The sequence below is a fragment of the Pelecanus crispus genome, chromosome 2 (assembly GCF_030463565.1).
Source record: "Pelecanus crispus isolate bPelCri1 chromosome 2, bPelCri1.pri, whole genome shotgun sequence".
Taxonomy (NCBI): Eukaryota; Metazoa; Chordata; class Aves; order Pelecaniformes; family Pelecanidae; genus Pelecanus; species Pelecanus crispus.
Genome location: NC_134644.1, coordinates 52,180,177 through 52,194,306, shown reverse-complemented (window position 1 = coordinate 52,194,306; position 14,130 = coordinate 52,180,177). Strand labels below are relative to the sequence as shown.

The window sequence follows — 14,130 nt, the reverse complement described above, 5'->3', positions numbered from 1 at the left end:
AACAGACAGCGCTGTAATTAGAAGACACAGTCCTGCAGCATAGTTTGTATGAAAAATGAAAAAAAAAAAAATTTTAAAAAAAGTTCACCATTTATTTTCCATATGCTACCATGTTTTGGTACAATTAATCTTTGTTTGTGTGCTTCTGTGAGCAGTGTACTACTTCAGTGTGCAGTTAAGAGGACACAGTTTAAAATAGGTATTTGTGAATTTTCCTTGGTCTTTGTGAGCTACTTAACTTACTAATTGCTCTACTAGGTTATAGAATTTCTATATTTCACGTGTTTTCTTGATAAGATACCCTTTTTGCTCAAGTTGAAATGCTTCTAGTAGTGTGAACTTCCAATGATGCATTTCATACCTGGAAGTGTTTAACTGTGTACTGGGGCCCTAAAATCTCTGAGAGCAGACTGTATCTAATTTGATACTGACATAATGACAAAACGTCATTTTCAGCTTTCCATGTGAATAAACTTGCAAGTGTTTAATCTTGCAGTATCCAGTCTTTCTAAATATGCTTTAAACGTTAGTTGACTCTTCTACTAAGGAGAATAATGGAAGTTCTTTAGGTGATTTATAGTTTCTTACAGACATGATTGCATAGTTCAGCCATTTGTTTAGTCAGTTTTGCTTTATTTATTATCACTTTTTGTAGCCTGAGTGCTCTCTTCAGAAAACAGTACAATTGCAGCAGTATGCTGGACCAGCAAGATGCGTTGCACTGTTTAAAAAACTTCAAAGTTTTATAAACTTGAAACTCTGTAGAAATACGCTTTTGTTTTCTTCAGTGCCAGGATCCAGCCTTCCTGACCAAACACAAAGCTTGAAGGTCAGCTCAGAGTGCTGGGGAACCAGTACAACGTGGCAAGCTGAAGGAAGAAAGCGTTTGCTCTCTCACCTTTGAGGAGAGCTTGCCATTTAAGTGACGGCATCTGAAATGACTGTAAATGTTTCATCTGCCCTTGAAAATCTCTTTTTAATATAAAGATTTCCTTTGCAAAGAAGTTTTGCTGGTTTTCAGTGTCCAGTTGTGTTCAGTTTCAGTGTCCTAGGTAACTTTTCCTGATACTGAAGAATGAAGGCATTGGTATACCCTTTCTCTAAATAAATATGGGGGGGAAAAACCCCCAGTTGGTCAACTTCCCTTCTGTGCTAATACTTCAGACAGAACGACAGTACATTTGCTGACTAGGTTAAGACTTTTTCCTAAAAATTTCTCTGTTCTCTCTGTATATATGTAAAAAAAAAAATCTTAGGATAGTTTTGAGAGATTACATCTTTCATGCCAAAGCCAGAGTAAAATAAGGTCAGTTTGCAACACTGAGTTGTGCTGATACATATGTTTGTGTAATGAGTTGGTTAACTCCTCTAGAAAAAGAGTAATTTTAATCCTGGTCACTACAGTTATCTGGTTTCTAGTCTGGCCCTGTTATCAGGCAGTGTCTTTCCTTAAATTGTTTTCAAGAGGATTGTGAATAGGCAGTACCATAGAGAGCACATACCCTCTTTAATTTCATCAGCAGTTGTCTTAGTTTACTGGATTGGGAATACCAGAACCAGCGGGAACATTTGCCCTGTCTGTTAAGCTATGGTGTCACTTCCGAAGGCTATACTTAAGCAAGCCCTGACTTTACCCTCTGTCAGTAAGTATTTTAGTTGGAATAGCTAAGAGCGTTGTTCACAGTTCAAGAGGCATCTGAATGATGCTCTTAGTCACATGATTTACTTTTAGGTAGTCCTCTGAGGAGCAGGGAGTTGGACTCGATTCTTATGGGTACCTTCCAACTTGAGATATTCTATGATTCTATGAGCTAATGGAATATTTAAAGTGATTAGGTTTTCAGCTGAAGCTGATTCTAGAAGTTCAAATCTTGGAGTGGTGATGGTTGGTTGTTCAGCAATTTGCAGGGTTCTTATCAACTGTAAAATCTGTTAAATGAGTCCATTGAGAATGCATCTCAGAGTTGTAGGACAGTGTTTTAAGTTGGCTGCTCTTCAGTTAGATATATAGTTAAAGCAGAAGTGGTATAGAAGAGAATTGCTTTTAAAGGGGAAGCATTCTTTAGGTTGGCTTACACGGTGCAGCTAGGCTTGTAGTTCTGTGAATGCAAAGAACTGCTTGGGAGAGATGGGATCCACCTCAGTAAGGGGTGGGGGGCAAAGGTACTTCTGCTAGCAGGATGGCTGACCTGGTAAGGAGGGCTTTGAAGTAGGAACGACAGAGTTCCCAGCAGTACTGTGAGAGAGCAAAGGACCTCGAGTGATGTGACTGAAAGGGAACACAAAATCAATGAAAGGGAGCTTAAACAGGGACACCTCCAGCATTTGGATGTAAGCAAGGAAGTGCCTATAAACTACCATTATGGGGAACCCCAAAACCCTTTCTGGGAAATCAGCATGGTGAGGTGCATCTCTGAAGTGCATGTACTTTAATGCAAGCAGCATGGGAAGTAAACACGAGGAATTAGATGTCTGTGTGCAGTTGTAGGGCTGTGATTTTGCTGGGATAATGGAGATACGATGGGATGGCTCATAAGTGGAATGTTGCAGTGGAGGGATGTGACAGGTACAAGGGATACTGGCTCTTTAGGAAAGGCAGGGCAAGAAGATAAGGAGGGGGGAGTTGTCCTTTATGTGGGAGAACAGCTGGATTGCCTGGAGCTCTGTGTAGGGATGGATGATGAGCCAACTGAGAGCTTACAGTAATGATTAAAGAGCAGAACAATATGGGTGACATTGTAGTGGGTGTGTGCTATAGGCCACCTGACCAGGAAGAACAAGTAGATGAGGCCTTCTACAAAGAGCTAGAAAAGTAGCCTCACATTCACAGGCTGTGGTCCTCATAGGTGGACTTCAGCCACCCTGATGTCTGCTGGAGGGGACAACACAGCAGGGCATGAGCAATCCAGGAGGTTCCTGGAGAGCATTGATGACAACTTCCTGACCCAAGTGATAGAGGAGCCAATGAGGAGAGGTGCTCTGCTATACCTCATACAAGGAAGGCTCATTGGGGATGTGAGGGTCAAAGGCAGCCCTGGCTGCCATGATCATGAGATGGTGGAATTCAGGATCCTGAGAGGAGGAAACGGGGCAGAAAGCAAGATCACATCACTGGACTTCAGGAGAGTAGACTCTGGCCTCTTCAGTGATCTTGGTAGAGTCCCATGGGATAAGGCCCTGGAGGGAAGAGGGGCCCAAGAAAGCTGGTTAGTATTCAATGATTGCCTCTTTTAGCCTCGAGAGCAGTGGATCCCAGTGAGGAAGGAGTCAAACAAAAATGCCAGGAGGCCTGCATGGATGAGCAAGGAGCTCCTGGAAAACTCAAACACAAAAAGGAGGCATGGAGAAGGTGGAAGCAGGGATAGGTAGCCTGGGAGAAATACAGAGACACTGTCTGAGCATGCAGAGATGCAGTCAGAAAGCTAAAGCCCAATTAATTGAATCTGGTAAGGAATGTCAAAGACAACAAGACGGGCTTCTCTAAGTACTTAAGTGGCAAAAGGAAGACTATGGAAAATGTGGGACCCCTGCTGAATGGGGCGGGGCTCCTGGTGACACAGGACATGAGAAAAGATGAGGTACTGAATGCCGCCTTCACCTCAGTCTTTACTAGCAACACTGGCATTCAGGAATCCCAGGCCCTAGAGGTCAGGGGGAAGGTCTGGATTAAGGAGTATGTACCCTTGGTGGAAGAGGAGCAGGTCAGAGAATACTTAAGCAAACTGGCCATACATAAATCTATGGTCCATGATGGGATGTACCCACAGGTGCTGAGGGAGCTGGTAAATGTCATTGCGAGGCCATTCTTGATAGTCTTTGAATGATCATGGTGACTAGGAGAGATGCCTGAGGACTGGGGGAAAGCAAACATTGCTCTGATCTTGAAAAAGGGCAAAAAGGAGGATCCAGGGAACTATAGGCTGGTCAGTCTCATCTCCATCCTGGGAACCATTTCCAGGCATATGAAGGACAAGGAGGTCATCAGGGGTAGTCAGCATGGATTCACCAAGGGGAAGTCATGCTTCACCAACTCGATAAACTTCCATGATGAAATGGCTGGCTTGGTGTAGACAAGGCGGGAGCGGTGGATATTGTCTACAAGTCATTGTCTTCAGTAAGGCTTTCGCTGTTTTCTCCCATAAGATCCTCAGAGAAGCTAATGAAGTAAGGGCTGGATGAGCATCCTTGAGATACTCAGAAGCAGCCTGGATCTGATCCTGAGCAACTGGCTCTAGGTGGCCCTGCTTGAGCAGGGGGGTTGGACAAGATGACCTTCAGAGGTCCCTTCCAACTTCAATCATTCTGTGATTCTGTGATTTTTGTGAAGGTGGGTACTGTAGTCTCAGTGTTAAGCAGCAGGCAGTGAAAAGTTCCTAGCACCTTGTGTTGCTTTGCTCTTGTGGCTGCTCTCCAGGAAGGAGCAGAGAAAAGTAGCATGTATGGCTCTCCTGTAGAGATGACTACAATCAGTGCTGTGGTGCTTTTTTTACACTTTCAGAGCAGCTACATGTCCAAAAATCCAGAATGAAACTTATCTGTCCCTTTGTTTCAAAAACTCCTCATGCTATTTTTGCATTTTTGAGCCTGGCATTCTTTGATTTTTACTTTCAGCTCTTCAGCCTTATTTTGTACCTGTAAAAGGTTAGCAGCACTTGTTGAGCAAGCAATCAAAATGGTTTTTTTCTCCCCCCTCCTGCCTTTCAAAACAATGGTAAAAGAGAACAGGTATATTTGCAAAAGTTTTATTAATAGTGCTAGATTAAAAAAAAACTCTGATGCTGTCTATAAATGCAGATGGACTTACATATGTTGGATCTCCGTGTGAGCAAAATAAGACTGGTAACTGAGCACATCTCATGAACAGCAAAAAAAATTCCCTCCTGTTAAATATAGGAGGAGGAGTGATCTGTTAGCTGCAGTAGGTAGATATAATTTTTATATAGATTTATGTCATCAATGATCAAATGCTTCTGGGGTAAAGAAAGCCTGTACATGTGTAGAGTATATACATAAACTTGCTAATTCTGTTACAGCAAAAAGAATGCCACACAGTCCATAGTTGGGGGTAACATCGGTCTATGGAGCAGTGAAAGGAGTTGAAAAAATAATTTCCTTATTCACAGGGGTATGACAGCTGAACCTTTACCTTGTAGGGCAAGCCGATAAATGTCTTCTAAATGTAGTAAACACTAGAGCGTAAAGGTAGTTTGGGGCGTGATGTAGAAGGTAATGAATTTACTGCACTTGATCTTAGTGAACATCTTGAAATCTATTTTGTCCTATATTTTAATAATCTATTTTGTCTTAATTTTAAAAATTCATTTTTGCAAATGAATATGTGCTGCTCACCTTAGAAGAAAAAAAATCCCTGTAGTTCAAATAAATTACTTCTAGCTTTCTCTCTTTTGAAGCGTAACAGGTTGTGAAATTCACTGGAAAGATAGGTTCGCTCATATCTGTTTGAAATAACCAGTAACTAGCTCTTTTAAAGGCTGATTTCTGAAATCATACAAAGCCTACAAATCATACAAAGGCAACAGGTACATGGGCAAAATTAAACATGGGAGAATAGTATGTATTTTGTATGAAGAGTATAAAAACTCTTTGCAGGAGTTTGTTTCAGAAGACCAGTCTGTGGTTCTCAGTATCTTGCCTTTCATTTGTTTCAAAAATAAAGGAATTCAGCTTTGAAGGTGAGTTTTTCTTCAGAAAAAAATAGAGAAACAAGTACTTACACTGCATGTAAAATGAAATAGTTAAACTTTGAAAGTGTCCGTAGTTTTAAAGGGACCAAAAAGTTTCACTTAGCAGTAATTCCTATGCTGTGAACCTTGTTACAAAAATCCCCTAAACAGAAATTTCAGGTACCAGTATTCTTGCGTACTGTGAACCAAAAGCTAATTCAGGTGCATTAAACACAAAGTGGCTTGTGCTCCAACTCTTCTACTGATACAAACTTTTTTCTCTTTAAAGGTCAGTCCTATGAAATACGGATGCTAGATAATCGGAAAGCTGGAGACATACCAGAGATCAATGGAAAACTGGTGAAGGTGAATTGAAGTTCTCTAGATAGTGTTGCTAACAAACCTCTGCTGGTTGCATATGAAAAGAGTAGTTCTTTACCTTTATATTGTACTCTGATTCACGGAGGGAGGTGGACCAGCTGATCTGACCAATAAAGACAATAGGCACAGTGGAACCTGATGCCTCGTTTTGTTGTTTCGGGCTTACTGCAAATTAAAAGAATATATATGTATGCATTTCCCCATTTCTGAATGGGTTCATTTCGTGTAACTTTAAATAGCTAAAGGTGAGCTAATCACTTCATGTACCCTTTATGAGGTCCACAGTCTGATCTGTTTTAAGATGAGATGAATCTTCACTAAATGTGCCTATGTCTTTCCACTGAGTAAAAGGAAGCTGTTGTAACAGTGATCTCAAATTTAGGTATCTAACGTTAGGTGGAGAAATCCAATCTAGAGACTGTACATTTTATGGAATTTTTTTTTCTGCTGTCAGTAGATACTTGTTCAGAATGAGTGTGGACCAGTGATATGAAAAAAAAAAAAAAGTGTGAATATGAATACATGATGCATAGAGTACTTCTGTGTACTGAAGACCAAATTGTTTTATGCAAAGCTTAAGATACCTAGTTGACTATAGACTTGTATCCAACATCATCTGAGCATTTAATTGTCCGTTTGAAGTGATTAGGGGATGTGGAAGGAAGCTAGAGGATCATTTAGAAAGAAGTGGAGGTATTATGAGCATGTTTCTTAATAGGTGTTACGGAAGACACATGGAACCAAGCTGTGGTTTTTGCAACAGTGGGATATCGGAGATATATCCATGGGAGAACAGATCTGTCTAATTTTGCTGCTCATTGAGCAGTTTGTTCCACAGCTGAGTTCCTTTTCCTGACTCCAGATTTGTCTCCTTGTGCTTTAATGTTAGCAGAAGGTACCGTGGATCTGAGGTATTGCATGAAGTGTAAGAATGAGGCAGATGGAAAAACGACCCATTTGTGGTAGTAATTATTAAAAGAAGTGGTGAAGGGGAGGGGTTTGGATTTTTCTTATAAGCATCTAATGATTTTATCAAATTCTCTGAAAAATCTTACTCAGGTATTGGGAAAGAAGGGAAAAACTTCAGTTAAAGTCACTTTGACAGTGGTACTGATCTGTACACCAGAACAGTGTGCCCATGGGAGGCTGGGTCTTTACCTGTCAACTTTAGGCTATATAACTTGTGAACTTTGTCTGGCTTGTGTAGTCCTGTGCTTTGTTCTTATTTGTCTGTGGGATGCTTGTTCAGAGATAATTTCAGGACGTGTTAAGCACAAGCATAAGACTGGGATTTGTGAGTTCTGTAATTAAATATTTTACAACCTGGCATGTTGACTTGCTGTAATGAGCATGTTGACTATTTTGCCCCCTTAGGTGCTCTTTCCTTCTAGCTTTGGGGAACCTCTCTGCTGTATTTTTATAGGTTCGTATATTGGCAATGAGCCATTTGGTAGGTAAAATAGGACAAAGCAGTGTAAAAGTTTAAAAAAGTAAAATTTATCACAGCAAGTTTTGTATTTCAGACACTTAAATACTGGAATCCCAGTACTTCCACAAAGAAGGCATTTCATGTTGGTGAAGGTGGCTGCAGATATTTCCAAGTTCCAAACTTGCCATTTTGCAGTAAAAAAGGAGCAGTATGTTTGTATGTGCGTGCACATGCACACACATGTGCTTTCTCTTATCTTCAAAATAAAACCAAGGAAATGTAATGTGTCTGGAGGAGGCACTTCGTTTAAAAGCTCTTGGGGTTTTTTTGAACACTTTTTTCCACTGTTAATACAAGTAAGACTGAAGACTAATGGGAAAAAATGAGACTTTAAAAAATGTGTCTACGTTTTGTTTGTTGAGTAGCAATTCATATATACAATTTTTTTTCCCCTCTGTCTAACAAATTGCTTTGTTTGTGCATTCATGCACCAGAAGGGAAACCTTTCTTTAATATCACTAAGAGCACAGTTGTAGCAGAACTGGTCACAGAAATAGGTATCGTTGGCTAATTGTTCTACCTGAATAAAGTTTTTAATATCATAGTAATTTTAGATTAATATTTCAGCTAGAACAGTTGGAATAGTTTGGAGGTTGTTCATTACTTCTTACTATTAATTAAAATCATACATTTGTTGTGAATAGGTTCATAAATACTAGGAAGGGATTTTTCTATTAATTTTCTTTCTTAAAATTTTCTACAAAATTCCCAATGAAAAAAATGGTTAAACTATATTCACCGCTTTTCAGAGTAAATGAAGTCTTTTGTCTTTGTTTTAGAAAACAAAGTCTCTGTTGCCTACACAGTGTTGATACTATGCTGTCAGTGTTGCTCAGTTCACTGCATGTAATTCGTAGTGACATTTAGAATATGCAATCAGAAGTAATTTTCTTTCGTATTTTTACCACACTTTCAAATATCTCCTGCTGCTCAGTTCTATTTCTGTGCTCTGGAATATTTCGGGGTACATATCGTTGCCAAATTTTTTGATGTAAATACGTGTTTATCAGCGCTATTTTGGAATGTTCTAGTGCTTTATCTTCAGGCTGTTTTTAAACATACAGTAGCTTTGTGGCTGATCAGATGCTTATTTTCTTCTTTGTTAGAGTATTATAAGAGTTGTGTTCCATGACAGAAGGTTGCAATATACAGAACACCAGCAGCTAGAAGGTTGGAAGTGGAACCGCCCTGGGGACAGACTCCTCGACTTAGGTATAATTGTTTCTATCTGTTGCTACTGTATGAAATTCAGTTTCCAAATTTAAATTGATCATGGTCACATTTAGGCTAGGGCTGGTGAAAAAATACAGACCAGTTTTCCGTGTGCTGCTTTTTCATAGTGTGTATTTTGAATATAAATGCTGTTACTACTTTCACGTTCCTTTAAAACCTTTAAGTGCTACAGAAGTAAGATAGCAACTCTGCAACCTCACGCATCTAGTAATCTTTCTAATTTTGCTTACTAAATGTTACAGGAATTAGGAGAACACAGACAAAAGTAGCTTTCTCATTGTGGAAATGACACCAGCATGGTTTCTTTATTTTGCGTAACGTTATAATTTATGTTGTGTAAGCTAGGGGGGGTGGGCGTGGGGTGAGGGGGAAGGAGGGGGATCAAAAAACACCCCCAAACCGTGAGCACTTTGTATGTTTAGTCTGCGAAGTTTCTTCAGATCAGTCCTGAGAAACTCTTTATGGGCTTATGGTCAGGCCACCAAAGCCCACCTTTTTTCACCCTACCTGTGTTTGCTGATGGTAACCTTATATTAAAATTTATTTCTAGTGTTTTCTTGGAATATGATTGTTTTAAAATATGTACTACTTATTTTAATGTAGATATTCCAATGTCTGTTGGAGTCATTGATATCAAGACAAATCCAAGCCAGCTCAATGCAGTTGAGTTTTTGTGGGATCCAACAAAATGTACATCTGCTTTTATTCAGGTTTGAAACTTTACTTGACTGGATGTTTGTGTTTGGTGCCTTTCAGGTCACAAACAGTAGTATATTCGCACTATGAAGCTTCTTGGTTTCTTATTTGTGGGATAGACATTAAATACCAGCTTTGTAAAAAACACAGGTTCATAGCAGCTGTTAATTCTATAAGGGTTCCTAGTTAGGGTTTTCAACTTGAGTTTATAAAAGCATCTTTTAAAAACAATTTAAATAAAAGGATTTCAAAAAGCTCTTTGCAGAAAGCTGCCATGGTTAAATATTTAGTTATAGGAAGGTTTTGGGTTTTTTTTTTTTTTTTCCCCTTTATAGTTGAGAGGCCCACTCTTCTAGAGATGAGCTTCAGCAGAAGCTTGGCTTGAGGATACAAAAGGCAAATTAATGTGCTGCAAAGAGAATTTTAAATCAGACATTCAAAGATGTTTCTTACTATGTCATAGGCTTCCTCGTAGTAGGATTTTTGTTATTTATGTATTTGATATTCAGGGCAATTGAACATGCTTTCTTTGGAAATTACTTAGATAGAATGTTCAGTTTTGCATTGGAATTTTTAGCTTTTGTCTCAGATCTGTTTTTATTATGAAAAAAAGGTATAAACTTTGAGGTAGCAGCATTTCTTACTGAGGCTGCCAAAATAGGTTATATTCCACATTGTCAGTAAATAACTTTGATCTGGTGCAATTGAAGGTATTTTTCCTAGTAAGAATTACACAACTACTAAAATGTAGTCTCCTTGAAGAAGTGTGAGAAACTATTGAATATTTTTGTTTATGCATTTCCTTAGAAGAAGTGGTAACAGACTGAATGAAAATGGAACTGATTCTTATTATGCAAGTATAGTTCACTTACTCTAAAGGCTAGAGAACACAGCACAGTGGCACGGGTTACATGTAAAGCTTCAGTTCCCAGTCTATGGTTCTCTGTTGTTGATGGCCATGGGAAATAAAAAGATAGTATTGTAGTCATTCAGAGTGCAAGTTATGCTATTGTCCATAGTGCTTGGCTTCCTTAAAACTCCGTAAGGAAGCAAAAAAAATTGGGAGCGCTGCCCACTGAGATTCATCATAACTCTGTTACACTGATTTTCTCCTCAGATATCTTTTAGGGCTATTTTTAGCTTATAAACCCAGTCTTCGGGCTGATGCAGCACTCGAGGTAATTACATACTGATCAAAAAGTCTGCTGACTTTTATAGGAAGTTGGACATATTTGAAAATACACTGATTTCACATGAGATTAAAAACTCTTCCAGTCAATGGCCTTCTATAGCTTTGGTAATATTTATTACAAGTAACTCCGAAGTTTATTCTACCTATAATGCATTGGACAGTAGTATCTTGAAAAAGTTTTTGCTATATTTCTGATAGATAGAGTTGTCATCCACATATATTTTTCTTAAGATCCAGCAACTTCTCATTTAATAAGACTTCTACTTATCAGAGAGATTTTGGTGACACACTTGCTTGTCTCCCCTCTTCCCTGTCAGCTCAAATGTAATGTTTTTGGCTTCATTTGCATGTGGGCATGAAAAGGAACGAAACAGTAGTTATGCAGCATGGTCCTTGGATAGGCAGGGCAATTTGTTACTTGTCCCTAGAAAATGTATATGATGTTGGTAACACATAATAAAATTCGTGTCTAGAATACTTCTGAGGGTCCCTTTTGTTTGGTGGTTGGTTTTTTTCAGGTACATTGTATCAGCACTGAATTTACCCCTCGTAAACATGGAGGAGAGAAAGGAGTTCCTTTCAGGATTCAGGTTGACACTTTCAAACAGACTGAAAATGGAGAATATACAGATCATCTGCATTCAGCCAGTTGTCAAATCAAAGTTTTTAAGGTAACAGTAGAAAACAGATCCCTAATAAGTCTTTCAGAAGCTGTCATAAAGATGGGGGACATCTTTATATTACTGCTTGACTTCTGAAATCAGATTTCAATTATAAAACCATTTTCCACCTGCTTTCTTGTTCATGTAACTGTTCATTTTTAGCCAAAAGGAGCAGACAGGAAACAGAAAACAGACAGAGAAAAGATGGAAAAGCGAACTGCACATGAAAAAGAAAAGTATCAGCCTTCATATGACACCACAGTTCTTACAGAGGTAACAAAATAGAATCGCATCTGCTTACTGAGGAGAAGATACATAGATACAGCATAAAACTTAGCTGCAGTCTTGGAAGGGTTGGGAAGGAATTAGTTCTGCACAAATCTAAGCTTTTTATTTGACAAAATTGTCTAGTGAACAGCAATAGTAGATTTTAAGACTTTATTTAGTAAACTTTCATTTAGGTACTTGATAGATGCTTGTATTAAAATACACTAAGATTGAACACTATTTGACTGACTGTACTGAACCCTAGAGCAAGTCTTTTGGTACAGATCTAAAAACCTTGCAGCTGAAAAACAAAAAAAAAAAAAGCGGGGGGGAATGTAGAATTTAATTATCTGCCAAATTTGAGCTTCAGAGTGTATTTTTTGGAGAATACTGGATTTAAGGCCAGAGCCTCAGTAGTTTTTTGCATTTTCTTTTTATTTAAACATCAGTGAGTTCTATACAGTTTTCTAAAGATTTCAGAAGTTTTAAAAAGGCTTTTAGATCTTTCCTCACTGTATAATGAAAAGAAATTGATCCAAATCTTTGGTGTTTGTCCAGATGAGGCTTGAGCCTATAATTGAAGATGCAGTTGAACATGAGCAGAAAAAGTCCAGCAAGCGGACTTTGCCAGCAGACTACGGTGATTCTCTGGCAAAGCGAGGCAGTGTAAGGGACTTCTGCTTACCTTTTCATTGTGCAAGATACCTTGTGCAGTGTTAGATATAGGAGAAACTTCCATTATATAAAGTAAAAATATTTTGATTGTTGTGTCTTAATTTTATTCACTTTTATGTATACCAATTACTCCATGTTTGTTTTCAGCAAAGGAATCCTTCCTAAATCTAACACTTAAAACTGTTGCAGAGGGACTGTGTAACTTTTAAAAGTCAAGAGCTTTCCATTTATGCGACTTTAAATGAAATAGCTTTTTGCTTTCCTATATATGTGTAATTAGTGGAAATAAGAAGAGTAAAATTTAGTGTTTTGTTCTGTATTTGTACTTCGCTCGATATAAGTTTCCATGTACATCAGTATTTTTAAAATGCCATGTAGTGTTGCAGATGGTTGATTGTTAGTTACTGATTTTTCCTTTAGCCATCTACATATTGTGCTCCCAGCAGGTTTAATGAAGTTCGGAAGAGTCAGCACGTCTTCGTGACATGTACACTAACCCTGTATGAGCCCCCCCAAATGAATCTAGCATATACCCTGCGCACTCTTCCTGTCAAGGGTTAGCATTTCTAGATTTCTTAAATGCTGTTTCTTAAGGTGAATATCATTGAGACCTTCCATTTTTCAGATGAGAAACAATCCTGTGTCTTCCATTTGGCAAGTTTAAATGTCGATTAATAATGTGACTGTGGAAGGCAATTACTCAACTGTTCTTTCAACAGGCATATTGTGCTGACAGCTCTTTCCCAGCAGCATTTAGGCAATGACTTGAGTCTTGTCCCTCAGGCATAATTTAGTTTGTATTTATGATCTGTAAAGGTGATGTTATAAGATTTAGGTTATAAAATACTTCAGTGTATGCCTCTTCTTGTTTATAAACCATGTAACTGGGTGGGAGGGAACAAGCAATATTAAGTCAGATGGGTTCTTCGGGGTTTGTTTTGTTTTTTTTTTTTTTTCCTCTTTTGCCCCCGAAACTATTTTAAGTGCTGAGCTGTCTGAATTCACCTTCTACTGTTCTGGGTGGTTGATTTTTTTTCTTTCTTTTAAGATGCACCTTTAGGATTCTTTGACAGTGCAGACATTGTTTTATTTGTTCCAGATGGCCCTGGGGGGGAGGTACAGACAGGAGAAAACAGGATTTTATTACTTTCACTTACAAAGCATGTCTGAAGCATCTTTTGAAGCTGGTCCTTGGAGGGATGTCTGCTTTTTTTTTTCCCCTCCTCATGCTCTCTTCTCTTTCTGTTGTTATGTCATTGAATGATTGTTGCTTATAGGAAGAATAATAGGAAAAGGTGTTTTTAAAAGATATGACAAATCCCTTGCCCAGAGTAGGACAAACTGTAGCCAAATGATATCTGAAAGTTGTCTAACCTCTTCTTAACTTAACAATCTCTTGAAATACTAAGCTTATATGAATGGGAGCATTACCTTAATTGTAGTGAAGAAAAATTTATGTAGGACAGGTAGTATTGGACTTCTAATGCCTTTCCCAAAGCACACAAAGGACAGTGTGTGTGGGTTTATCTCATCACTTCTTGGTTGGGATGAAGAATGACCCACAGACTATGTTGGAATAACACTATGTACAGCTTTCCAGTTCTGTTAATTGTGCAGCTGACTATTCCTGGTTTGCATTTGTCCTTAATAAAATGCTATCTTGAGATTATTTGGTCAGTTTATTGAGACAGTTTTGAATTTTATTCCTGTAGAATGAAATGCTTTCAACCTTGCTAACTTGGTATCATCTGCAGATTTAACGCATAACCTGTTCCATCACAACAATGATTTTTATTATTAGCAAAATTTTTTTTTGTGGGCTTGGTGATTTCTAATACCACGAAACACTAT

General features: G+C 38.4%; 1 protein-coding gene across 6 annotated transcripts in view; it reads left to right on the top strand.

Moving 5' to 3' along the window:
• UBP1 (upstream binding protein 1) overlaps positions 1 to 14,130 on the top strand; it is a 61,123-nt gene that overhangs the window by 30,737 nt on the left and 16,256 nt on the right. For 3 of the 6 annotated variants that reach the window (XM_075706246.1, XM_075706245.1, XM_075706247.1), the window contains 6 exons: positions 5,974 to 6,050; positions 8,661 to 8,766; positions 9,391 to 9,497; positions 11,194 to 11,346; positions 11,500 to 11,610; positions 12,163 to 12,270. In XM_075706246.1, the coding sequence (XP_075562361.1) occupies positions 5,974 to 6,050; positions 8,661 to 8,766; positions 9,391 to 9,497; positions 11,194 to 11,346; positions 11,500 to 11,610; positions 12,163 to 12,270 (662 nt within the window). The remainder of the gene's footprint in view (positions 1 to 5,973; positions 6,051 to 8,660; positions 8,767 to 9,390; positions 9,498 to 11,193; positions 11,347 to 11,499; positions 11,611 to 12,162; positions 12,271 to 14,130) is intronic. The other 3 variants (XM_075706248.1, XM_075706249.1, XM_075706250.1) reach the window with 2 other exon arrangements.